The 25,648-nt window shown below is 36.2% G+C and overlaps 1 protein-coding gene across 15 annotated transcripts in view; it reads right to left on the bottom strand.

The window, feature by feature from the left end:
• The window catches only part of KMT2C (lysine methyltransferase 2C), a 303,740-nt gene that overhangs the window by 101,897 nt on the left and 176,195 nt on the right, over positions 1-25,648 (bottom strand). For 13 of the 15 annotated variants that reach the window (XR_001105806.2, XM_021665230.2, XM_021665228.2 and 10 more), the window contains exons 10-16: positions 19,758-19,927; positions 19,153-19,304; positions 18,077-18,190; positions 17,083-17,160; positions 14,995-15,695; positions 6,374-6,493; positions 3,189-3,305 (exon numbers count right to left, since the gene is read on the bottom strand). Coding sequence is in view for 14 of the 15 variants with exons in the window: in XM_021665230.2 (XP_021520905.2) it covers positions 3,189-3,305; positions 6,374-6,493; positions 14,995-15,695; positions 17,083-17,160; positions 18,077-18,190; positions 19,153-19,304; positions 19,758-19,927 (1,452 nt within the window). In the remaining variant the exon portion in view is untranslated. The remainder of the gene's footprint in view (positions 1-3,188; positions 3,306-6,373; positions 6,494-14,994; positions 15,696-17,082; positions 17,161-18,076; positions 18,191-19,152; positions 19,305-19,757; positions 19,928-25,648) is intronic. The other 2 variants (XM_012442837.2, XM_064369530.1) reach the window with 2 other exon arrangements.

Genomic DNA, 25,648 nt, shown 5'->3' with positions numbered 1-25,648 from the left:
AACAGAAAATTCAATACATTTTACACACCGAGCAGCTCAAAGAGATTGTAAAGATCCATTATTATTTTTGAAAGGAAATTTAACCAGTGAATGCTTTCACTAAAAGTGATAAACAATATATTCCCAGTACAAACCAGAAACAAAGTCTGCAGCAGAAAACTACAATGTCCCCTAAATTCAAGTGGCAGTGGAGAGTCATATTTAAATAGTAAGTGCAGAAAAACCAAAATATTTTAAAATAACAATTATCCATGCAAGAAAGAAAACAGTAGCATCTAGCTTGAGGGCCCCTTGTTTTTATTTTATAATTTATTTCATGACCTTTAGACTGCTAGAAAAATAAAACCTATCTTGAGGACAAGGGTAATCTTTGAGAAAGTATGTGCTATTGTTGCCTGGATAGGTAATAGTGTCATTTGTCCAGAAGGTGACAGAAATTTTCACTTTGCTAGACCACAGATCTAAGCCAAGGAGAACAGAAAGCTCTGATCTAAAGTTCACAAGTGTCCCTTCCAAGCAGGGCCACATAAGAGTAAACAACAAATGAAGATCAAATTAAACTCAAAGTGAGAAGAAAGGAAAAAATAAAGATGAGAATATAAATCAATAAAACAAAAAAGAAAAAGAAAACAGAGAAAAGTCTATGAAAGCAAAGGCTGACTCAAGAAGATTAATAAAATTGATACATCTCTAGTAAGACTGATCAAGAAAAAAATAAGGCAAGATACAAATTATTAGTATCAAGAATAAGGAAGGTGACATCACTACAGATTCTACAGGTACTAAAATAATAAATATTATGATCAACTCTATTCCTTTAATTTGTCAAGTTAGACAAAATAAACAGTTTTCTTGAAAGATGCAAGTTTATGCAAGGAGAAATAATAACCTAAATTAGGTACCTATTAAAGATATAAAATTTGTTGTTAAAAAACCACTCCACAGGGTAGGGTGTGGTGACTCACCTTGTAATCCCAGCATTTTGGGAGGCCGAGGCAGGCGGATCACCTGAGGCCAGGAGTTCCAGACCAGCCTGGCCAACACAGCAAAACCCTATCTCTACCAAAAACACAAAAATTAGCCAGGCATGTTGGTTTGCACCTGTAATCCCAGCTACTCAGAAGGCTGAGGCGGGAGAATCGCTTGAACCCAGGAGTGAGTGGAGATCACGCCACTGCACTCCAGACTGAGTAAGGTGGCTCATGCCAGCACCTTGGGAGGCTGAGACAGGTGGATCACCTGAAGTCAAGAGTTCATGACCAGCCTGGCCAACATGGTGAAACCCTGTCTCTACTAAAAATACAAAAGAAAAAAAAAATTAGTTGGGCATGGCGATGGGCTCCTGTAATCCCAGCTACTCGGGAGGCTGAGGCAGGAGAACCACTTGAACCCGGGAGGCAGAGGTTGCAGTGAGTTGAAATCGCACCATGGCCCTCCAGCTTGGGCAACAAGACTGAAATTCCATCTCAAAAGAAGAAAAAGAAAAAGAAAAAAAAAAACGGAAAACAAACACCATCCCACAAAGAAAATTTCAGGCCAAGATGCTTTCACTAATAAATTCATGTATAATATAAGGAAGAAACATTTCCACTACTACACAACTTTTCCAGAAAACTGAGGAGGAGAATATACCTCCTGATTCATTGTATGAAGTTGGAATTATGCTGATATCAAAATCAGATGAAAACATTACAAGAATGTAAGACTACAGGCTGGGGATGGTGACTCATGCCTGTAATTCCAGCACTTTGGGAAGCCAAGGTGGAAGAACTGCTTGAGCTCAGAAGTTCAAGATCAGCCTGGACAACACAGCAAGACACTGTCTCTATTAAAATTTTTTTAAATTAGCTGGGTGTGGTGGAGCATACCTATGGTCCCAGCTACCTGGTAAATGGAGGTGAGAGGTCGAAGCTGGAGTGAACTATAATCACACCACTGCACTCCAGCCTGGAAAATGAGACCCTGTCTCAGAAAAAATTTTTTAAAAAGTGCACAGGTCTACAACCATGGTGCATCCGCAGTTTTATTAATAATCAGCAACAAAAAGGAGTGCACTGTTAACAAATGCAGCAGCATAGAAGAATCTCAAAATAACTGTGCTAAAAAAAATCAGTCCAAAAAGTGTACAATTCTGTATGATTGCACTTACATACAACTCTAGAAAATGCAAACTAATCTTGGAGACAAGGATGGACAGCAGGGAGGATGCAGAGGGGTATAAAGAAACTTTGGGAGATGAATATATTCACTATCATGATTGTGGTACAGTTTTCAAGGGTGTATACATATATCAAAACTTAAGAAATTACACATGTCAAACATAGCTTATATCAACTATACCTCAATAAGCCTATTTTAAAATTTTTACTTTTTGAAAAAAGGACAAGAATCTAAGTTCCCTCCCTCCTGGTTTAGTAGTAAACTTGAACAATTTCACCTGTCTCCTGAACTTAAAATGACATTTCAGAATTTAAAAGACAGGATTTTAATAAAATACAAAGTTGTTGCATAAAATATTTGCCAGTAGTTAGCAAATATATTTGTAATGTACATCTAAATAAAGCCTCATAACATGCCAATAAGCAAATATTTATCAATCTTAAAATTTTTTAAATAAGGCCAGGCGTGGTGGCTCATGCCTGTAATCCCAAAACTTTGGGAGGCCGAGGCGGGCAGATCGCGAGGGTCAAGAAATCAAGACTATCCTGGCCAACATGGTGAAACCCAGTCTCTACTAAAATACAAAAATTGGCTGGGCATGGTGGCGTGTGCCTGTAATCCCAGTTACTTGGGAGGCTGAGGCAGAAGAACTGCTTGAACCCAGGAGGCAGAGGTTGCAGTGAGCTGAGATCGTGCCACTGACTCCAGCCTGGCGCCTGGCAACAGAGCGAGACTCTGTCTCAAAAAAAAAAAAAAAAAATTTTAGAGCATATATATTACATATTGACTTTTTAGAAAGAGTTGGCATAAAGAGTCAAAGAGGAAGGTAAGAAAAGAGAGAAAGATGAGAAAGTAAATATAAAGAAAACTCAACAAGAGTCAAAAAAAAAAGGAAAGTAGAGACAGAGTAAAATAAACATTTTGGCCTATTTTGTGACTCTTAATATCGAAATAACTTGCTACATGTGAGATTTTTCATCATTAATTGACATGTAGATTAGAGAAAAGATACATGAAGCAAGCCTCACCCCAGGCAATACAACAGCTCCGATTCCACTTTTCAGCTTTGACCTGCCTCGGCCACCTCGCCCCGACAGTCCTGCACCTCGAGGTCTCCGCTTTCCTGGAAATCCAGACCCACGGCCCTATGTAACAGATTAGGAAAGTCAACATTTTGTGACAGCCCAAAGGAATTTTTAAATCCAAATGCCACTGAGATAAAACATTTTATTTAATGTTACACAAACACTTTCTAAGTATTATAAAACCTGACTTATTATTTGTATCTTTAAAAGATTACTCCACAACTTAAAAATCTAAATATAAAAGGCTTAAAACCTTAGAATTATACCATGGGCCTGTCACTGTGAACACTATCAGGAAGGCTTTGCATGATTTTACTGTTTCCCACTCCTACATTCTAAGTAGCTACAACAGCTACAACCTGATCCAGATATTCCGAAGTGCAACACATTGTATTCAACACAAAGTATGAAGAAGAACTCTCTCATTAACTGGTCTCACAGTGATTATAGTAATAGTTAACATCTACTGAGTACTTATTATGTGCTAATCAAAGTATTTTTTACTCTCAACAACTCCATATAGTAGTTACTGTTTTATTATCCCCATTTTAGATGAGTGTGCTAAAGAATAAAAAGATTAAGTAACGTGTCCAAGGTAACATAGCTAGCAAATCTGGTTCCAGCGTCCCTGGTTTGGAACCATATTCTGTACTGCTACATTGGCATGAAAGTTCATTTTTGCTAGTGTCTAACAGTATTCTTCCTGTCTTTAAAATTAAGTCAGTTTCCTTCACTATTCAACAGTTCTCTTATGAACTCAACATTTCTACGTCATTCACCATGGTATTTAGAGGAAAATTTATTATTGTTGTTATTATTTTTAATTTTGAGACAGGAACTTGCTCTGTCATTCAGGCTGGAGTGCAATGATGAGGTGATGGCTCACTGCAGCCCACAACTCCTGGGCTGAAGTGATCCTCCTGCTTCTGCCTCCCAAAGTGCTGGGAGTACAGGAGTAAGCCAAACTGTCCATCCAGAAAAATTATTTGAGAATTATAGGAAAGCTAACAAAAGGTTTTGTGAAAGCTTTGTTTTAAATAATCTGAATAATAAACACCTGAAATGAAAATTATTTATCTGACTTCTTACCCAACACAAGAAATAAACCTATCGGAAAACATGTCACATTCTCTGATAATTTAAGACATTAAGTACCAGAGTATAGTTTTCCCGACCCCCCTACCTTGTTTTTACTGATTAATTACTCCTTGAAAAAACCTGGGACCTACATAAGTAGATAAATTATGTATGTTTGTTTGTTTATTTGAGACAGAGTTTTGCTCTTGTTGCCCACCCTGGAGTGCAATGATGCGATCTCAGCTCACCACAATCCCCGCTTCCCGGGTTCAAGCAATTCTTCTGCCTCGGCCTCCAGAGTAGCTAGGACTACAAGCATGAGCCACCATGCCCGGCTAATTCTGTATTTTTAGTAGGGATGGGGTTTCCCTATATTGGTCAGGCTGGTCTCAAACTCCTGACCTCAGGTGATCAACCTGCCTCAGCCTCCCAAAGTACTGGGATTACAGGCATGAGCCACCACGCCTGGCCTCAAATTATGTGTATTTAAAATTATCCAGATGATCAGGAAAATACTTTGATCTTTCCCCTGCAACAAGTTAAATAGTATGTCATAATTCAATTGATGTACCTTATCATAGTTTGAAATTAACTTATTTCCTATTTAGCAGAATGATTTCGAAGTCAAAAATTTATGGTGCTATTGTGAGCATAAAATAGATACACATGAACAAAAGGGAAGATAGAAATTGTTTTTTCCCCTTGGATGTAATAAATACAGCGAGCTTCCAGTTTCAAACTGCCACTCCTGTGTTCTCTTACCCTGCTCTCCTTGAGATCCCCTGACCCTGAGAGGTGCATCAGCTTCTCTGAACAAGAGATGGATAGGGTCAGGTTAGTTTGCTTTTGTTTGTTTTGGTTTTTTGAAACCGAGTCTCACTTCTTCGCCCAGGCTGGAGTGCAATGCATGCCATGATCTCAGCTCACTGCAACCTCCGCCTCCCAGGTTCAAGCAATTCTCCTGCCTCAGCCTCCCCAGTAGCTGGGATTACAGGCATGTGCCACCAAGCCCGACTAATTTTGTTTTGTATTTTTAGTAGAGACAGGGTTTCACCATGTCGACCAGGTTGGTCTCAAACTCCTGGACCTCAAGAGATCTGCCCGCCTCAGCCTCCCAAAGTGCTGGAATTACAGGCATAAGCCACTGCACCTGGCCCAGTTTGTTACGTTTTTAAGTAAAAGATTTTTGAAAAATTAAGTGATTAAAAATCAAGACTACAGTAATCTCTCAATTTATTTTCTCCAACATCAAATGCTGACCCAGGAAAAAAAATTAGTGAAAATTGCTGGTCTATGTTACAAAACTGTCAAATAAATGACTCTTAAAATATTTATACCTCAATATCTTTAGATGATACCAGGGGGAGGTAGGGAGGTAAAAAATATTTCTTCCAGCCATGAAAGAAAATAAAGTGTTCTCTAGAATTCCTTAAAATCCTTGATTAAACAGCCATATTCCAGAGTATTAAATATAGAAGATGAAGAAAAACTGTCATCTCTAACCAATAAAGCATTTTAACTTTTGGGTTAATACTTTTTCAAGTAATTTTTTTCTCTTCAAAATGCATCACATTACTACCTAACTTACTTCAAGGACTAGCAGAGCCATCAGTCAATGTCATGGGGGGAAAAGCCCTGTCATTTTAAGGTATTTACCACAGACAATGAAATCTACCACAATTTTGGTATTTCTTCTCCATGAGAACATAATAAATTAACAAAGTTTTTCTTTCACTCTTTTCTAAGCAACAAAGTTTTATGACATCATGAATGAAAAGGTCCTTAATTACCTTTTGGTCTACATGTCAAGGACTTCTCCCTCATAAAAACAGTAGTAATCACAACAAAAGGAATTAACCATAAAAAGAGGTTATTAAAATGTATACTCGATTTTTAAATGCAAGCATATTGTTTCTTTACATTAAAAGTTTTAGATTTAAAAAGTGTCTCTGGAAGCTCAACTAGAAAAGAAAGATTTAATTCTTAACATCCAGTAGGGCAAAACAAATCAGAAAGAAATGATATATGAATGTAAATGTAATTTTATTTACCACTTTGATGCTCCAAATGGCACTGCCAGGAAGCTGCCTGGGTTTAAAAATTTCCCGACCTTCTGAAATGTCTGGGGACCAGGAAGGTGGGCTCACTGTATTATGGGTACTCCAAGCCCCCTAGGATATGGCAGTTGAGAAAATAGATGTGTAAAACTCAGCAACATAAAAAGTCAAAGCCAGCAACTAAGGAATTTTAGAACAGCAAAAACAAATGTAAAAGTATGGAAATTTAGGACAAATTGCTTCAAGGAAGGCAAAATAATCTTACCACTAACAGTGACTTAAACATTTAAGTGTAACTTAAATAACTTAAATGTCTGCTACTACGATTTACATTAAATATTCTGGCTGAGGTATCACTACAATAAAACATTAAAAATTAAGGTTTATATGACATCAACATTGACTCATGAACTGCAATTACTGCACCAAATAGTAAATAAAAGTCAATCACACTTTGAGAATCAACACTAGAAGAAAGTATTAAGGGATTATTTTTCTTCTAACAACTATCGCTCTACTTAAAAGGAAAAATGGATAACCATAAGGTATTCTATGTACTATAGCTATAAACAACCAAAAAGGAGCAGTAGGCCAAAGAATGCAATGAGAAACGTAAGCAATTGATAATGCATAAACTTTAAACTGTGGAGAGTTGGTTTCTAACATTAAAATACAGATACCATTATAATCTTAACATTTAATCACTCTTTCTTCAGTGACTATTAATTGTGGGTTTGGGTTTCGGTTTTTACTTACGGGAATGAATACTTTATGGAAATGACATCCAATGGACAGAAGTGAAGAAACATTAAAGCAAATTGTCCTAAATTTGCAAATTAAAATGCCTACAGTACCTGATAAATTATATAAAAAATAGTATCTTATTAAAATCTATATAACTTAAAGCATTTTACTTCCAAATAACCACATTCAGCAATACCCTGAACTAATCTGATGAAGATGCTAAACAGCATAAAGAAAAATGTTTACTCCACAAAGATAACATTTTAAAGAAAAACACAAAACAAATGTCAAACAATAAAAAACGTATTCTGAATTAGGTAATTCAATGGTGCATGCATGCTATAATTTTACCAGTAAGGCAAGGTACATAGTACTTACCAGGTTTCTAGAATATTATCAAATATTAACAAGTAATATCTCATTAACCACATAAAAATACCACCAGGAATTACAATAACCAGAAATAAGAATGTGACTACTCTTGGGGTAACAGACAGGTAACAGAGTAACATTACCTATATAAAAACCATGCAAGAAATAGAACGGTTTCACTTTTAAGTCATAAACTCAACCCACACACATTGAAGTCCAGCAATCCAACTCATTCTCTCCAGCAAACACTTTATTTTTCACTCTAAGATTACGCTTAGGTTTTCTTTCTTACCCATCAAATCTCTAACCTAGCTCAGGTAACACTATGCTGATTTCACTGAGCAGCAATCACTGCAGGTCAATTACCTCACTTTCATAATTTCAAATCAACTTAAATCTGTACCTATGTCTTCTTCCCTACTATTAGTAGTCCAGGGTCTTAGGAAACCTCTGTGTTGTCAAAAGCTGTTTCTCTTTTTTCATTTTACTCACACTCATAACATCTGGCATACTGCTCTGCTGGATTTGGCAGCAGCACATCTATGGATGTTTCACTGACCTCCTTGCTATCTCACCTCCTATACATGTTCTTCCTCTATCTGATTTCCGAAGCCCTAGAGTTTCCCAGGGCTTGAGCCTAGATTCCAAATGGTATTATCTACATTGAGGACCTCTTGGAAAATGTCTCCCACATTCTTATTTTTAGTTTTAACCTGAGATCTCCAAATTAGCAGGATTATCAACTTCCTTCTTAGCATTTCCATTTTCTCACACACACCCTCTTAAGTTTGTCATGTTTACAATTTCTCCCTTACCTAGTTTCATCCCAGTCCTTCCCCATCCTTATAAATGTTATCTAGTCCCTTGTCATTCTGCTCTGTTCCTTCAATCCTCTGAACCAACACTTGCTCAATGCAAATCATCAGTAAATCCAAGACTTTTTAGCTGCAAGTTTTGTCTCTGATCATTCTACTTTGCACTTCCCCTGCCAGCAGCCCAGTTCTGGCCACCACCATCTCTCACCTAACCCACTGCAAGAGTCTACTGCTGTTTATGCTTCTCCCACCCTTCATCTACTCAAGTCTTTCTCCACAGCAGCCAGAGGAACTTTTCAAAAGTACAAATGTGACCAAGCAAGTCACTATTCCACTTCAAATCTTCATACTTCTCAGAGCACTTAAAAGAGAAACCTTTCCCAGTGCCCTCCTCCAACCTCATCTTGTAGTACTTGTCTCCCTGCTGCTATGCTCCAGCTATTCTGGCTTCCTTGCTGTCCTTCAGACATGCCAAGCTCTTCATCAGTCAGAGCCCAACTGACTCAGAACACTTCACTATACCGTTCCAGACCTTTAATAAATGTCTGGCTTTTTTTTTTTTTTTTTGGAGACAGAGTCTCACTCTGTTGCCCAGGCTGGAGTGCAGTGGCGCGATCTCGGCTCACTGCAACCTCTGCCTCCCAGGATCAAGAGATTCTCCTGCCTCCACCTCCTGAGTAGCTGGGAATATAGGCACGCACCACCACGCCCAGCTAATTTTTGTATTTTTAGTAGAGATGAGGTTTCACCATGTTTGTCAGTCTGGTCTCCAACTCCTGACCTCATGATCCGCCCACCTCGGCCTCCCAAAGTGCTGGGATTACAGGCGTGAGCCACCGCGCCCAGCCGTATCTGGAGTTTTCTAACTTTTCAGGTATGGCCTTAAATATTTTCTCATCACAATACCTTTTCTTAGTACTCCCAATGAACCATTATCTCTCTTATCACACCTTCAGTACCCTCTCTTTTTATCAGCATGAGGAGCATTTTATTGTTTGTAATTTTATTTAGCAGTAGGGAGAGGGGGCAAGACATATATAAATTTAGTTCTCAATATTTCCATTGGTTTTTCTCTGAGATTTGGCTAACATACATCTTAAATTCCTTTTAGTGGACAGTTTAATATTATGTTTGCAGTAAACAGTTCTCAAAAATATGCCATAGAAAGTCACGCTCTAAGATAAAAATAATATTGAATAATTTTATTTCAGAAATTCGAATTTTCTGGTAATTATGTATTATTCATCATAATTTAAAAGTTAGCTTTGATGCCAAAATTTTATCTCATTTCAAAAAGCATTTACATTTCATATAATATGGGTGAACCTAATCCAGGGAGATTTATAGATTGAGAATGTTTGGATGCCATTTTGGGGATAATTAGAAAACCACTCAACTGCTATGAAAAACTTATATAATAAAAGCTTGCATAATTACATTATGAATTTTAATAACTATATTATCATAAGACATTAGAAGACACTTTATGTAATTTTATAGTACTGAAGAAAAATTATCATTATACTTAGATATTTTGACAAATTATCTAGTATATTCCTTACACCTTAAGATTAAAATACAGCTATAATTACCAGAGTTTAAATTATCCTTGAGATCTTAGCTTTGATCAAGAAGAACTTACACAAACCATTCAGAAACGGTTAGCTGTCCCTGTAATATATGGGCTCTCCTCCTACATTCCTGTTGCAGCACTTTTTACACTGTAATTAAAAGACCATCCCTCTTTATGTTAAGCACCCTGTTCAGCACTTATTGAACTTTGTTTCTGCTGAGCATCTATTATCTTTTTTGCATATATGTATGAATTCATCAATAAACATCGTACTATGTTATGAAATACACTAATGCCTCCACTTTTTTAAAAAGTTACTAAAAATTACTAAAAATTCTATACAATGCCCTCTTAATCTACAAACTGAATTAAAAGCAAAAGTGTTCCTAATATAACCATTAGTAACTTGTAAAGAGAGGTAAATAGAACCAACTTGCTATCAAATAATACAGAAACTAAAAAGATATACTATCTGGCTGGGACTGAATTTGAACCTAAGAAAAATAATTTAACAAAAAAATTGTTTAACATTGACATTAAGTTTCTTTCTGCTTTGAGGCCAATTTCTCAGATAAATTGTCCAACCTAGTAAATTATACTAGGACTGTAGGATGGGGAAATGAGAACAATAATGACAGGTAGAGGATAGGCTACTTAGAAGCAACTTTCTATTAAAAGTCAAATTCTACTGCTGGTTATTAAATATTATCAAAGTCACTCTTAAAGCCCAAGAGTACTATCACTTTTAAAAACAGCCAGAGAAAGGTTTGGTGTCTCACTGGCAAACTTTGCACCTCCGAATCCTAAATCAACCCCAGGCCCACACTCTTCCAACATATTATGCAAAACCAAGGTTGCTTGTAAACAGTAAATCTAATTTAGGAAAAGTGAAAGCAATGAAGAGAGAGAGCAGAAAGGAAAATAACCACTAAAAGAAATCAAAGAGATTATAGTTTGTCTTTCTGTTAAATATAATCACTCGGCCAGGCGCGGTGGCTCACGCCTATAATCCCAGCACTTTGGGAGGCTGAGGCAGGTGAATCACGAGGTCAAGAGATTAAGACCACCCTGGTCAACATGGTGAAACCCCGTCTCTACTAAAAATACAAAAAAAAAATGAGCTGGGCATGATGGCACACGCCTGTAGTCCCAGCTACTCGAGAGGCTGAGGCAGGAGAATTGCTTGAACCCAGGAGGCAGAGGTTGCAGTGAGCCGAGATCGCGCCATTGCACTCCAGGCTGGTTAACAAGAGGGAAACTCCGTCTCAAAAAAAAAAAAAAAAAAAAAAGTATATATATATATATATATATATATATATATATATATATATATATATGATATCACTCACGTACACTGGAGCTACAGCAGCAAACACTTCATTATTTAGGAAATTCTTACATAAAGAAGACTCGCATAAAATTGAGTTTACTATCATGTAGAACAAAAAATTAGACCTAATCCTGTTTTGATAATTACAGAAACAGTTGTTAATCAGCTTTAGCCTTAAATAATTTCAGAATACAATGTAGGTGGCACTAGCAACATTAATGCCTCCACAAATGCCACAACAAGCACAAGGAAACTAAAAGGAAAGTCTGGTACTTCTAATCTGCCCATGTCTTTAGTGTTCCAAAGGGCTAGGTATTTTTTAGGTTTAAAACTATGGTTCTCTGGCTACTTTTAAAACTGAAAGTATTCTTCTTATAATATATACTTCTTGTAATTTGTCCAAGAAAATCAAAATATAGTACCTATGGCTTCATTTATGAAATTTTCTTGAACTATTTACTGCAGGCTGGGCACAGTGGTTCATGCCTGTAATCCCAGCACTTTGGGAGGCCAAGGCGGGTGGATCACCAGAGGTCTGGAGTTCGAGACCAGCCTAATCAATATGGTGAAACCCCATCTCTATTAAAAATACAAAGCAGGATATTCATGTCATAGCTGGGCATGTTTACATGAGCCTGTAGTCCCAGCTATTCGAAAGGCTGAGATAGGAGAACTGCTTGAACCTGGTAGGCAGAGGTTGCAGTGAGCCAAGGTCGCACCACTGCACTCCAGCCTGGGCAACAGACCAAGACTCAATATCAAAAAAAGAAAGAAAGAAAGGAAAGAAAGAAAGAAAGAAAAAGAGGTATCTACTGCAAATAATACATTTCATTAAATGTTTAATAAAAATAACACCAAGAAAGCAATTAGAACATGAGGGTGCCTGAACTAGATCATAGTTATGTGATTACACTAAGTATCTTTCTATAAGATGTGATGATGGGTAAAGAATATAAGAAGACCCAGCCAGGCGTGGTGGCTCACACCTTTAATCTCAGCATTTTGGGAGGCCGAGGTGGGCACAGTGGTCAAGAGATCAAGACCATCCTGGCCAACATGGTGAAACTCTACCTCTACTAAAAAATACAAGAATTAGCTGGGCATGGTGGCGTGCGCGTAAAGTCCCAGCTACTCAGGAGGCTGAGACAGGAGAATTGCTTGAACCCAGGAGGCGGAGGTTGCAGTGAGCTGAAATTGCACTACTGCTCTCCGGCCTGGCACCTGAGCAAGACTGTCTCTCAAAAAAAAAAAAAAAGACGTAACATTATTATCTCAAAATTTCCTAATTAGAATAGAAATACAACTGTGGAATGAGAGAAATGGACTAAAGACAAAAATACAAAATAATATGACTTAATATGATAAATTTAACATTTCCACCATTTTTAAAGAGCAATCCATATTTAACACATTTTTAAAAATCAATAAAATGAGTTGCATATTTCTCTAGTTCAGGACTCCGTTTTCAGGGTTAGAGTCAAAGATGATCTTCAGAAGCTGCATTGTAATTGGTCTACAGTAGGGCCATTAGATTGATGTTCTAAAATCTACCGAGGTGATCACAATATGTGACAGTGTCAATAACCACTTTCTTAAACCCAAGTCCGAATGTACATATACCTATAAAAATGAGCCAGGCACTGTGAGGTTCATACCTGTAATCCCAGCACTTTGTGAGGCCAAGATGGGGGCAATGCTTGAGATCAGGAGTTTGTAACCAGCCTGGTCTACATAGCAAGACCCCCACTCTATTTAAAAAAAAAAAAAAAAAAGTTTTTTAGCTGTTGAAAAATGAAATACTGAATTATTTATAAATACATAACTTCAATAAAAGATGAAAAAATACAACTAGGTCATTAGGACAATTTATATGGAACAACATCCAATTTGATGTCTGTTACTTCTCCTACTACCTTATGTCTAATTTTTCCTCATCTTTGTGAAATCCTATGTCTACAATAGGCAAGAAAACAAATTTTAAAAAGAATTGTATTCTGTTCACAGCCATCAGAGGAATGTGTTACTATTCCTGTAGTCAGTATGGTTCTAAATCATACATTTGAGATATATTTTAAACATCTCATAAAGAAAATAGCATTATATTTCTCACTAAATAGCACCTAAAATATTCCATATGAAAGAAGAATACAAAAAACTAAACTCTAATTACTAACCTCCTTAAAGAAAAATAATTCTATACGGATTGATATTTGATAAAGGATGTCCAATACCTGAGATATAAATTCCATTTTCTATGTCCTAACATCTCCGATTCAGTCCTTAAAAATAGTGAAAGCACAGCCTGAAAGAAAACAACACACTGCCCTCCCCAATATTTTGGAGCATAAAGTCCACAGAAAAAGAGTCCTCTAATGTACTGAATCTGGTTTCTCAGTTGAAACGAAAGTCTCCAAGGAAGGAGAGATACGTAAAATTTAATAGGAATACATATGAAGCAGTATCTTTACAGAATATAAATATATGAACCAAAAGTAAACTTGAGATTCAAATTTCCATTGCTAAAGTCTTTTCAGAGTCAGAACAACATAACGATTATATAACTATTCAAAACAAAACAAAACAAAACAAAACTTACTGGAGAGGAGCACAACTGGTTTGAGAAGAAAAATCTTTCTTGATAAAGCAGAAACAAACGTCAAGGAAAATACTTAGAAAAGGCCTGTATAAAGTGTTCTAGTTTTACTGCACATGTATTTGTCTTGCAGAAACAGTTAAATCTCATCTGACAAATACTTTGCCTTTGGCATACCTTAAATAAAATATATCTCGGTTTGATATAGAGAAGACTAATTTTCACATTAAAAATAATTTTTTAAAAAAACTGGCCTTACGGTTTGAAAATTATATGATTAAAATCAAGATATTATTCCTATAAAAAGCCAAACTTTAATCCATTTAAATCATAAAACTTAAAACTTCACTTTAAGCAATTTCAATCATGAAACTTAAAACTCCAAATTACTATTGTAAATTAACACTTCTCCACTATTTGTTCTCTTGCAATTTTAAAAAACACTTCAGAAAGTAGCAATTTTGTAAAATGATAAATAATTCATACCTAAAGTATCTTCATTTTGCCATGCAGTTTTACTTAAATCTCACTTAAAAAGAAATGGACTCATTCTTAAAGGGTAGAATTTACATTACGTAAAGCAGTCACAGGAAGATTTATTTTACTTACTGAAAATCAACAGTACAATTCTAAGATTTTGTTTCCATGAAACTACTGAAATAAGTCCTACTTGAAAAAAAAAAAATCCCACAAGAGTTAGCAATTAATAAAAACATCAAAATGAGAAATTCCCCAGCATGGAAAATTCCTGTCACAAATGTTGATGTTTATGCAGTTAAAAATACACACAATGAATAATATCAATAAATAAATATATTAGAAGGAAATAATAGATGCTAGTTACTGTATACCCAAAACTATACTGCATTTTAGGCTCTATTTTTACTGTGGCACAGAACTAAAAGAATTTTAAAAGTTCTTTCTATTAGAAACTATTATCAAATAGGTTGCATTTTTATGTCCCAATTTAGCTGTAATTCCAAATAAGATCACTTCAAATTTAATAAATGACATTCTTCACTAACAGCATTTTAAAAATAATGGCTGAAACACATAAATCAATATTACACTGAAGTTCTATCTGACAATAGAAAAAGTTGCCATCCACACAAAAGCTACACATATAACTTCTGATTTTACAGAATTATTCTAATATCTTTTCTGTCAGTATCATTAAAATCACCCTACCTGTTTGGACCGAGGTCTACCAGGAGAAAATTTTCTTTTAGTAATAGCTGGTTTACCCATGCCAATTTTTGGAGTGACTGAGATGTAAGTTGTTGGCATGATGTTTCCAGCAGAGGAACTAAGAGCTGAAGGGTAATTATGCAGCATGTCATGCGAAGGCAAGTCTGAAGAAGGTGTTGGAGAGGAAGACACATCTATCTTGCTTATGTCTGCTGATGATGAAAATGATGACTCTGTCTCAGGTAGTAACTTTATAGATTTTTCTCCTTGGTATGAACCGTCTTTCACACAACTCTCAATTGCAGGAATCATTTCAGAGGCCGTCAATCCAGTAGAAAATTCAGAATTTTCTTTCTGTTCCTTTTCTATTTGTAGCCTTTCAGAACATAATGAAGTACTTTCCTCATGTGCGGACACTAAGGTTTCTGGTGGAAGAATGATAGATTCAATGACCAAGTTTGGAGGCCTTGATTCTTCTTTGGATACCACTGTTTTAGGTTCCTCTAACAACTGCATTTCCTCTTGCTGCACAATGATCTGGTGTGTAACGACTTCAATATTTTCTGTCACTTCCATTTTATCTTCAATTTGATCCTCACCACAAATAGACTTCATTTCAGAAGACATTTTCATTTCTTCACTATCAACTTCATTAGAAATCTCTTTTTCCAATTCAGTATTTATTTTATGTTGGAATGATCCTACGAAATTCAGAATATTTATTATGGTAATGTACATACAAATTTAAATTTTCTAACTATAGATACATAAAACATTTGGTTAAACTATAACTTAAATCAGAAGTTATTCACCAAGGCAGGCAATTATTCAGTTAATGAAAACCAAAGTACATGAGGATCTATGAGGATCTATGGATGAGAATCAGCCACACACCATAAAACCTAATGAAAACATGATGTTTTACAATTTAAGTACTTCCAAATGGATTGAAAATTATACAGGAAAAGTTCTCGTACTCATTTCTTAGTTAACAAAATGAGGATCAATCACATTATGTGAGGTGCCCAAGTTAAAAAGTAAAAGTAAAGACTGATCTAGAATGTGAAGGCATTTTCTAATAGTAGACACCCAGATGTAACAAAGTTTCTATAGACTCAAGAACAGCCGGAAAAGATTTACTAACCACCAATATTTATTTTGCTTAACCATACCTGCCAACCTACCTAAAACATCCTTTGGATATAATCTTTTTTCTTCACTCATTGTCTATAAATTAAGAGACTAATCTTAAGAAGTCTATAACTTAATTAGATATCAGAAATATAGTCACTGACTGGTAAATTTTAAATCAGGATATTAGTGTGTTAAACCTTTAACTCAATCCTGCTTAAAGTTAGAGATGCAACTGACATGAGCTGTTAGTGGCTCTATAAAGTAAAAATGCTGAAGATAAAGGCATTTACTCCAAATCTCATCAAGGTAATTTTTAATTTATAGTAAAAAGACACTACTATCATTTACTATTTACTAATGAAGGACTAAAATTATCTATGGGTTGTTTTTTTTTGTTTGAGACAGGGTCTTACTCTGTCACCCAAGCTGGAGTACAGTACACAAACATGAGCAACCTCCTGGGCTCAAGTGATTCTCCCACCTCAGCCTCCTGAGCAGCTGGGACTACAAGCATATATCACCATGTCTGGATACTTTTTTTTTTTTTTTTTTTTTGTAGAGACAGGGTCTCACTATATTGCCCAGGCCTATACATGTTCTGGTATCAAACTGAAATCTCACCTTCTTTCCCATTTTATTGAAAGACCAGTTAAAGAAAAAATACCAAATAACAGATTTGATAGTATGAAATACTTTTAACCACAACCTCCACAAAAAAAAACCTTTTCAAGAGAAACTAACCTCCTTTAGATCCACTGTCAATTATTTCCCAGAATCTCGTAACTAAAAGGTTTAGTTACTGTAATGTGTATACATACAGCAATTGTAAAAATGTCTTTGGAATAATTTATTTGAAAAGTTAATTTTATGGACAGTGACTTGAATCTGCATAGCAATCATAAAGACATTATCCTGTAACTCAATCAAATTAGACAATATGAACATATTGCTTACCAGCAATGAAAAGACCATCTGTGTCAAGACTTTCTGGGGGATGACTCTCTTGTTGCTCTTCAATGTGGACTTGAATCACTGTAACACATTCATGAAATTTCTAAGAAGGGGTCAAAATTTCTGTAACACTGCTCCCTCAACAGTAATTTAAGTAAGGAGTTTTATTCTACTAAATGTCAATTTCCAATATAAGCATAAAACATTGTACCATTTATTAATAAGTAGGTTATGAAGACAAAATTAGAAGTCTTTGCACTATGATAAAATTTCTTTTTCTAATTCTTTTGTCCTTTTCTCTTTTTAACAACTAGACCTCACGAGAAAGATGTCCTATTACAGAAAATAACTTTTAATGAGAGTTGTTATATGTGAAGTTAATAAATTTCAAAACATCTCAGTGGCTTTTTATGTATACATTATAATTTTTATGTATACTATATAATTGGACATACAACTACACATACAACACCAAAGACTTTCAGATGAGCCTGTGATTAAACGTAGTAAGTAATTTCCCCCAATATGGTCTTTCATTAATTCCAGATTCTGCAAGTACAGTAATAGCGCTTATCAATATGTACTACAAAAAGCTTAATTGAAATATCATGGAAATAAGTGAAATAACCCTTAATAGAACTGCTGAGATGATCTAATAACAGTAAATTTTTCATTATCTCAGCATGAAACAGCTCATCATCAGCAATAGCTCTACTTACCAACTACAACTAAAGAAATAAAAACACGAATTGCTTTTTAATGAAAAATCACTTGATCCCTTAACAAATTACATACTTATGATGAAATCTAGACAATAGCTGAGCTACATATGCATGTCCTTTCTCCTATTAATTTGTCTAAGATTATTTTACTAAAAAACTCTTCCTAAGTGACTGCATCTTGGCTTTTATTTACTGAAGTTTTAGTCAATATTCACATATTTATTGTATATACATGTTTTCTTCAAAAATAGAGTATATTCATTAAACATTCTTACCATCTGGAACAATTCCAGGAGTGGACTCCTGACTGTTGACATCTTTATTAACTGCATGCTCCGAGAACACCATTTGATCTTCAGGGCCTTCAACTTCCATTTCATTGTTATAATCTTAACAAAAATTATTAATTCTTTAGCTCAGAATGAGTTTTTCTTTTTTGTTAATTAAGTCAACAATTATGACTTTGTATAAGTAAGGGCAAATCACCAAAAATGCTTAAGTTTTTCATCAGATTTTTCTCTTTCGAACCACATACACATTTACATTTTTGAAAAACATAAAAATTATAATGCATTAAAAGGTGGGCCTACCATGGTAGTTCACAACTGTAATCCTAACACTTTAGGAGGCCAAGGTGGAAGGAACACTTAAAGCCAGGAGTTCAAGACCAACCAGGCCAACATATTAAGAACCCATCTCTCAAAAAATTTTTTTAAAAAGGTAAGTGGCACATTATTTTAAAAGAGTATTACAAAACTGAATACTGATGGCATCCTGGAAATGAAAGGTTAGTAATTAAGATGCTTATTTACCCTTGCAGATGATAAAGAGAACTTTTATAAAAGCTGACACTCATAATGACGAAAATGAAAAACAGTCTGGGAAGCAGGTCTATTTTATCTACCCTCTAAGACTCACGTTTATATCAGCAGGATACTACTAAAAATATTCCATACCTGAACAAAATTTTGGGCCGAAAAGGTGATAATTAATTTAAGAAGGACATTACAAAACTACAACATGCTTAGAGAAAAATAACCCACATTATGAAGAACCAACTAAGCAAACCCAAATACTGGGGAACATCCATTGTCAGCTTAAACAACACAAGTGAAGGAAAGCACACTAGACCTGGAAATCAAATACTAAAAAAAACTGTCTTACATTAGATTAGATTTTAGCCATTAGATTGAGATATGACCAAGGTAACGAATACATTTAAAAGTTGAGAAATTGAGAACAAGATGAAATCTGGTATACGGGATCCTCTCTTCCTGATTAAAGTGATATACTGGTGATTCATTGACACAGCATTACAAAAACAAAAACAAAAGAAAATTCTCAAGTTTACCTGTAGCGAGCTCAGCTATCTCCACTTCCTCACCTGGCTGTAAAGGATCCATCTCAGCTCCCAGGTGTTTACAATACATGCAGATATACTCTTCTTTGAGCTGAGTATCCAGTTCATGATCTGTTGGTTTGTCACACTCTAAGTGAACCCACCTGCAGTGAGAAGTACACTTAAATTAAAATTTCTAAAGCCAAGTTAATATCCAAGCAAAGAGGAGGCACTGCAGAAAAGGTGGATATAAAAATAGTTAATTAAGGATGAGAGGAGAGAGATTAGAGGGGATGCTAAATGACAAAGGTTGTTTAAAGGAGCTATCACTTGTGGATGTCATTAGAGGTGCTGACGTATATTTACTTCACATTTCTAAGCTATTTTCTCTTCACTTTTTGCTATTAGTGCTCATTTCTGATCTGGTCTGGTCTTATCTTTTGCCCATTTACTTCCGTTGAGATTCAAAAACATCATTTAATTCCATCTATGACAGCACTCAGTACTGATGGAATAACTAGAGTGATAAAAACTTAGAATCTGTAAGATAGTAGAGCAAATGACCACATGAATAAAACAATCGACAAAACAAATGTACGGAATAACTATCTTCTTACCTTTTGCACATATTACAATGAAGCATGTCTTTCTGCAATTCTGGATGATAGCACTTCCCACAGAAAGGACATAAGTTATCCTGCTGTTGATAACAACTGTCACATATCAGGCAATTGTGGTGCCACTGAGAACTAGACCGTGTGCCACACTCTATACATATTCTGCAATTCTAAACACCAGGCAAAACAAAAACAAAAATAGTTTGTTATGCATTTGTAATTGTAGTTCTGATGTAAACCTTTTAAAAATCATGAATCATTTGGATTATACGTTAAGCTTTTATTTTCATGACACTAATTTAGGGTATACACTTTCTTTTTGTTGAGATGCACTGTCACTGGTCGCCCAGGCTGGAGTGGAATGGTGTGATCTTGGCTCACTGCAACCTCTGCCTCCTGGGTTCAAGTGATTCTCCTGCCTCAGCCTCCCAAAGAGTAGCTGGGACTATAGGTGTGTACCACCACAAGCGGCTAATTTTTGTGTTTCTAGTAGAGACAGAGTTTCACCATGTTGGCCAGGGTAGTCTTGAACTCCTGACCTCAAGTGATCAGCCCACCCCAGCCTCCCAAAGTGCTGGGATGACAGGTGTGAGCCACTGCGCCTGGCCTTAGGGTGTACCTTTTAAAAAGCCGTTTTCAATGCCTGATGTGACCTCACAAAATCTGCACTAAAATCTTCAGAAAAATGTAAATAAGGGAATGGGGACATCCAGGAAAACATATAGGCAGAAGAGATAAAACCAAAAAGACAGCAACCCAAACTTCAAAAAAAGAAACATTCTAGGATCAGGAAGTAATTTTTGTGCAATAAGTCTACTCAACCTACTACTCTGCAAAAAGCAAAATGGTGTTGTTGTTATAGTATTCCACTTGCTTCTTGGTAACTTCAGAACTAAAAACTAAAACTAAATAACTCTCTCTAAAACAATAGCATGGCCAGCCGGGTGCGATGATTGATGCCAGTAATCCCAGCACTTTGCAAGGCTGAGGGGGGAGGACTGCATGAAGCCAGGGATTCAAGACCAAACTGGGCTAGAAGGCAAAATCCCTCTTCTCGATAATTAAAAAAAAAAAAAATTTTAATTAGTCAGGCATAGTGGTGCACACCTGTAGTCCCTGCTACTTGGGAGGCTGAGGCAGGAGGACTGTTTAAGCCCAGGAGTCTGAGGTTGCAGGGAGCTATGATCACCACCACACTGGACAACGGTGCAAGATCACCATGGCGGGTGGGGAAACACAGAGCATGGCCAACTCCATGAGACTTGGTGTCTGAAAATGTGAAAATAAATTGCTCAACATCAAAAGTCCAATGATGGCTCTTCATGTTTTTAGAATAAAGAGAGTAGTCCTACTCTTATCTACCAAATTAGAATTGTTTATGAAGTAAAAGGCTAGCCAGAGGCCAGCCAAAACTACTTCTGTGCCTGTGAGCTAGTCAGTCTTAAAATCCTGGGCATAAGGTTAATAAATTGTGAGGCTCTCATTACCCACCCCAACTCTCTTATCTAAAACATCAATAACAAGGAACTTAATCTTTTTGTGCTACTGGCTTGATATGAAAGGGATGCAAACTTAAAAAGAGAAACTACCAGAAACCATGGATCAGCTAGTCTTACAGATTAAAATAAATGCACTTAATAATACTGCTGTAAAAATTCTACATAGTTGGGCATGGTGGCACAGAACTGTAGTGTCATCTACTTGAGAGGCTGAAGCAGAAGGATTTCTTGAGCCTAGGAGGTCGAACTCAGTGTGGGCAACACACTGAGACCCCTTTTGCTTTTGTATATGTATTTCTTTTGAAATATATATATATATTAAAAGAATTTATTATCCTTTATCAAATGAGGAGAAAAGAAAAACAATTCTAAATTCTTAATGTGGATTAAGAAAATAATAACTATGCCCAGGTGGAGTTTATACAAGAAATTCAAGGATATTTAACATTAGAAAAACCTATTAATAAAGTTTAACAAATTAAAAGATCTGAGGAGAAAAAAATATTTCAATGCAACAGATGCTTAAATAAAAAAAAGAAGTCTTTGGGAAGAATCAAAACCCACTCCTACTAACTCTTGAGAAAATAAAAATGGATGGGTATCTCCCTAATGTGATCAACATAAATACTTCAATTCTAAAGGCAACATCTTATTTTATGGGGGAACCCTAGAGGCATTTCCACTAAGGTCAGGAAAAAGCAAGGGTGCCTAGCATCTCTACTACTATTTTAGCATGTTTCTGGAGCCAATGCAAACATGGAAACAAATGAAAACAGAGACATAAGATCAAGAAAAGAAAAAACAAAACACTATTTTGAATCAAGCAATACTCCTGCATTGGCCTCCCAAAGTGCTGGGATTACAAGTGTGAGCCACGGCACTAGCCACTCAATAAATTTAATGTGATTCCAATAAAAATTCCAATGAGGTTTTTATTGGGGCTACATATGTTTATCCTAAAGTTTATATGGAAAAACAAACACACAAGTACAACTAAGAAACCCGTGAAACAGGTAAGTTCTGAAGGGAGGGCCAACATTACCAGATACTACAAAGGCTCTATAATTAAAACAGTATTGTACTGGTGCATGAATAAACAGATCAATGGAATGGAAAAGAAGTTCCAGATGTAAGTCCAATGTAATCTAACACTCTAGTCTGGAATCTCAAGTCACTAGGGCAAAGAGAGTCTTTTTAATTAATGGATTTTAGAAAACCGAATAGCCAATTGGAAAAAGATACCCATATCATACACAAACATTAACTCCAAATGGATCAGAGACGTAAATGCAAAAAAAGAAAACAATGCGAGCTGCACAGGGTGCCTCATGCCTGTAATCTCGGCACTTTGGGAGGCCAAGTGGGTGGATCAGTTGAGGCCAGGAGTTCAAAACCAGCCTGGCCAATATGGCAAAACCCTATCTCTACTAAAAATATAAAAATAAGTTGGGCATGGTGGCACATGCCTGTAATCCCAGCTACTTGGGAAGCTAAGGCATGAAAATCACTTGAAGCTGGGAGAGGGAGGTTGCAATGAGCCAAGGTCATGCCACTACACTCCAGCCTGAGTGACAGAGGAAGACTCTAACTCAAAAATAAAATAAAATAAATAAATAATAAAAACAAGATAAATGCTAGAAGAAAATATGAACTACTCTATAACCTCAGTGAAGGGAAAGGCTTTCTGAATATGACTCAAAAATCCAGAAACAATAGAAGATTAATAAACTCCATAGAAAAGAAACTTTGCATAGCCAAGAAAAAAAATAAAAAGTCAAAAGACAAATAACACAGACTGGGCAACATAGTGAGATCCTGTCTCTACGGAAGTAAAAAATTAGCTGGGCTCGGTGGTATACATAAGTCCTAGCTAATATGGGAGGCTGAGGCAAGAAGATTGCTTGAGCCTTCAGGTCAAGACTACAGTGAGCTATGACCATACCACTCTACTACAGCCTGGGTGATAGGGTGAGACACTGTGTCAAACAAATAAACAAAACAAAACAAAACAACAACGAAAAAAGAACAAATAATAAACTAGCAGAAAATATTTGCATCATGTAACACAGATAAAGGCCTTACATACCTAACTTACACAGACTCTTAAATTTATGAAGAAACACCAAAATCTTCAATAACAGGCAAAACACGTGAACAGACAATTCACGAGAATAAAAACTGACTTAAACACATGAAAAAAATGGTCAACTTCACTCTTACGAGAAACAAAAATTAAAACTAACTGATACACCATTTTTCACCCAGAAGACAGGCAACCATTCAAAAGCTGAGCAAGTTATCCTGTTGGCAAAGATGCAGGAAAAGTTTTCTCATACATCTCTGGTGGCAAAGCAAAGTACCATAAGCCCCATGAAACAAAATTTGACAGTATCTAACAAAGCTACATGCATACACTCCTGAAGCAGTAAATCCTACTTCTAGGAATTTATCCTATAGATTTGTCCCCAAGAATTCAAAAACACATATGAACAAAGTTATAGACTGTAAAATCATTTATAATGCAAAATATTGTAAACTACTGAAACATCCAAGCACAGGCTATTGGTTGAGTAACCCATAAAACAGATACACCATGGAGTACTATGCAGCTGTTTAAAAGGAGAAGGTGATCTCTTGAACTTGCCTGTAAGTGATTTCCAGATTTTATTACATGAAAAAAGCAACATGCAAAAGAGCATATACAACATGCTACCTGAAAGTAAGAGAAATATATCTTCTTAGAGGAAAAATAAACAACAGGAAGCTTCAACCAGAAAACAATGAAGTTAGTTACTTTCAAGAGATTGGGGAAATGGGGCATACGTGATAAACAAAAGGCAGTGACAATTCTGAGTAAAACTTTTTATATAGCTTTGACTTTTGAAAGTATACTAATATCTTCTATATTTAAAAATTAAAACCATAAGAAAGGGGAATAAAATCTATTACTGAGGGCAAACTAACGCAGATTTGCTTTTTAGATTGAGCAACTGAATACATGTGCTGGTGTTGCTGCAACCCAGAATTTTTACTGTGTAAGAACAGACACGCAAGAATGACAAGAAAAAGAACTCAGTGGAGAAGGATAAGAACTGGAGGTACTGGTGTAAATTCATTATTTCTAAGTTCTATATGCATATGCATATATGAATATTTATATGTAACATTTAAGTGTAGGGGTATCCAATCTTTTGGCTTTCTTGGACCACCTTGAAAGAAGAACTGTCTTGGACCACACACAAGATACGTTAAACGATAGCTGATGAGTTACTTTAAAAAAAAAAAAAAATCATAAAAAAAAAAAAAACACCTCATAATGAGGCCAGGCACAGTGCATGCCTGTAATCCCAGCACTTTGAGAGGCCGAGGCAGGTGGATCACAAGGTCAGGATTTCAAGACCAGTCCGGCAAACATAGTGAAACCCCATCTCTGCTAAAAATACAAAAATATTAGGCAGGGGAGGCTGAAGCAGGAGAATTATTTAAACCCAAGCAGTGGAGGTTGCAGTGAGCCTAGATGGCACCACTGCATTCCAGCCCGGGCGACAGAGCGAGATTCTGACTTAAAATAACAACAAAACTGATAATATTTTTAAGAATATTGTAATTTTACAAATTTCTGTTGGGTCACATTCAAAGCCATCCTGGACCGCATGCGGCCTGCAGGCTATGTTGGACAAGCTTGTGAAGTGCATACACATGCATGTTATTTCCTGACCCCACCTGCTGAAAGGGTGCAGAAACAAACACCCTCCAGTAGCAATGAGCACCTAGCACCCATTCCCCACTAAAGGAATCTGGGTTACTTAACAATGGACTGATTCCAGGGCTGGGGCACAGAAGGTATAAGATGGGCTTGTAACATCTTTGTTATACCAAAAAGTAATGAAGTGTTCACATAAGAGGTGAGGGCAGGAAACCGGTGCCAGCTTGAAGAAGCAACCAACGCAAGTATGGGACTATTTGAGCACAAAAATTATTAGGTAATGAGTTGTAAATGATTGAAGATAATAGGAGTTCTCAAGGTGATATCAGTAATAAGTACGTTTAACATGTGGAAGAAGTCTTCTTGCTTACAAAAGAAAGCAGAGGGCTAACTGGTAAATATGGTGGGAGTGCTAGAGTTGGAAATGCATCATTTGCAACCAAAAGCAAGCAGGTTAAAATGGCATTATCAGGAAGTAAGGTTTTTTTTTTACTTGTTTTGTTTTGTTTTTGTTTTGAGAGGGAGTCTAGCTCTATCACCCAGGCTGGAGGGCAGTGGTGCGAGCTTGGCTCACCGCAACCTCTGCCTCCCGGGCTCAAGCAATTGTCCTATCTCAGCCTCCCTAGTAGCTGTGACAACAGTCACAGGCCACCACGCCTGGCTAATTTTTGTATTTTTAGTAGAGA

This window comes from Aotus nancymaae, unplaced genomic scaffold, assembly GCF_030222135.1.
Source record: "Aotus nancymaae isolate 86718 unplaced genomic scaffold, 86718_ANA_hifiasm-v0.15.2.pri h1tg000002l, whole genome shotgun sequence".
Lineage (NCBI taxonomy): Eukaryota > Metazoa > Chordata > Mammalia > Primates > Aotidae > Aotus > Aotus nancymaae.
The sequence above is the reverse complement of the archived record's forward strand: the minus strand, read 5'-3'. Positions and strand labels throughout refer to the sequence as shown.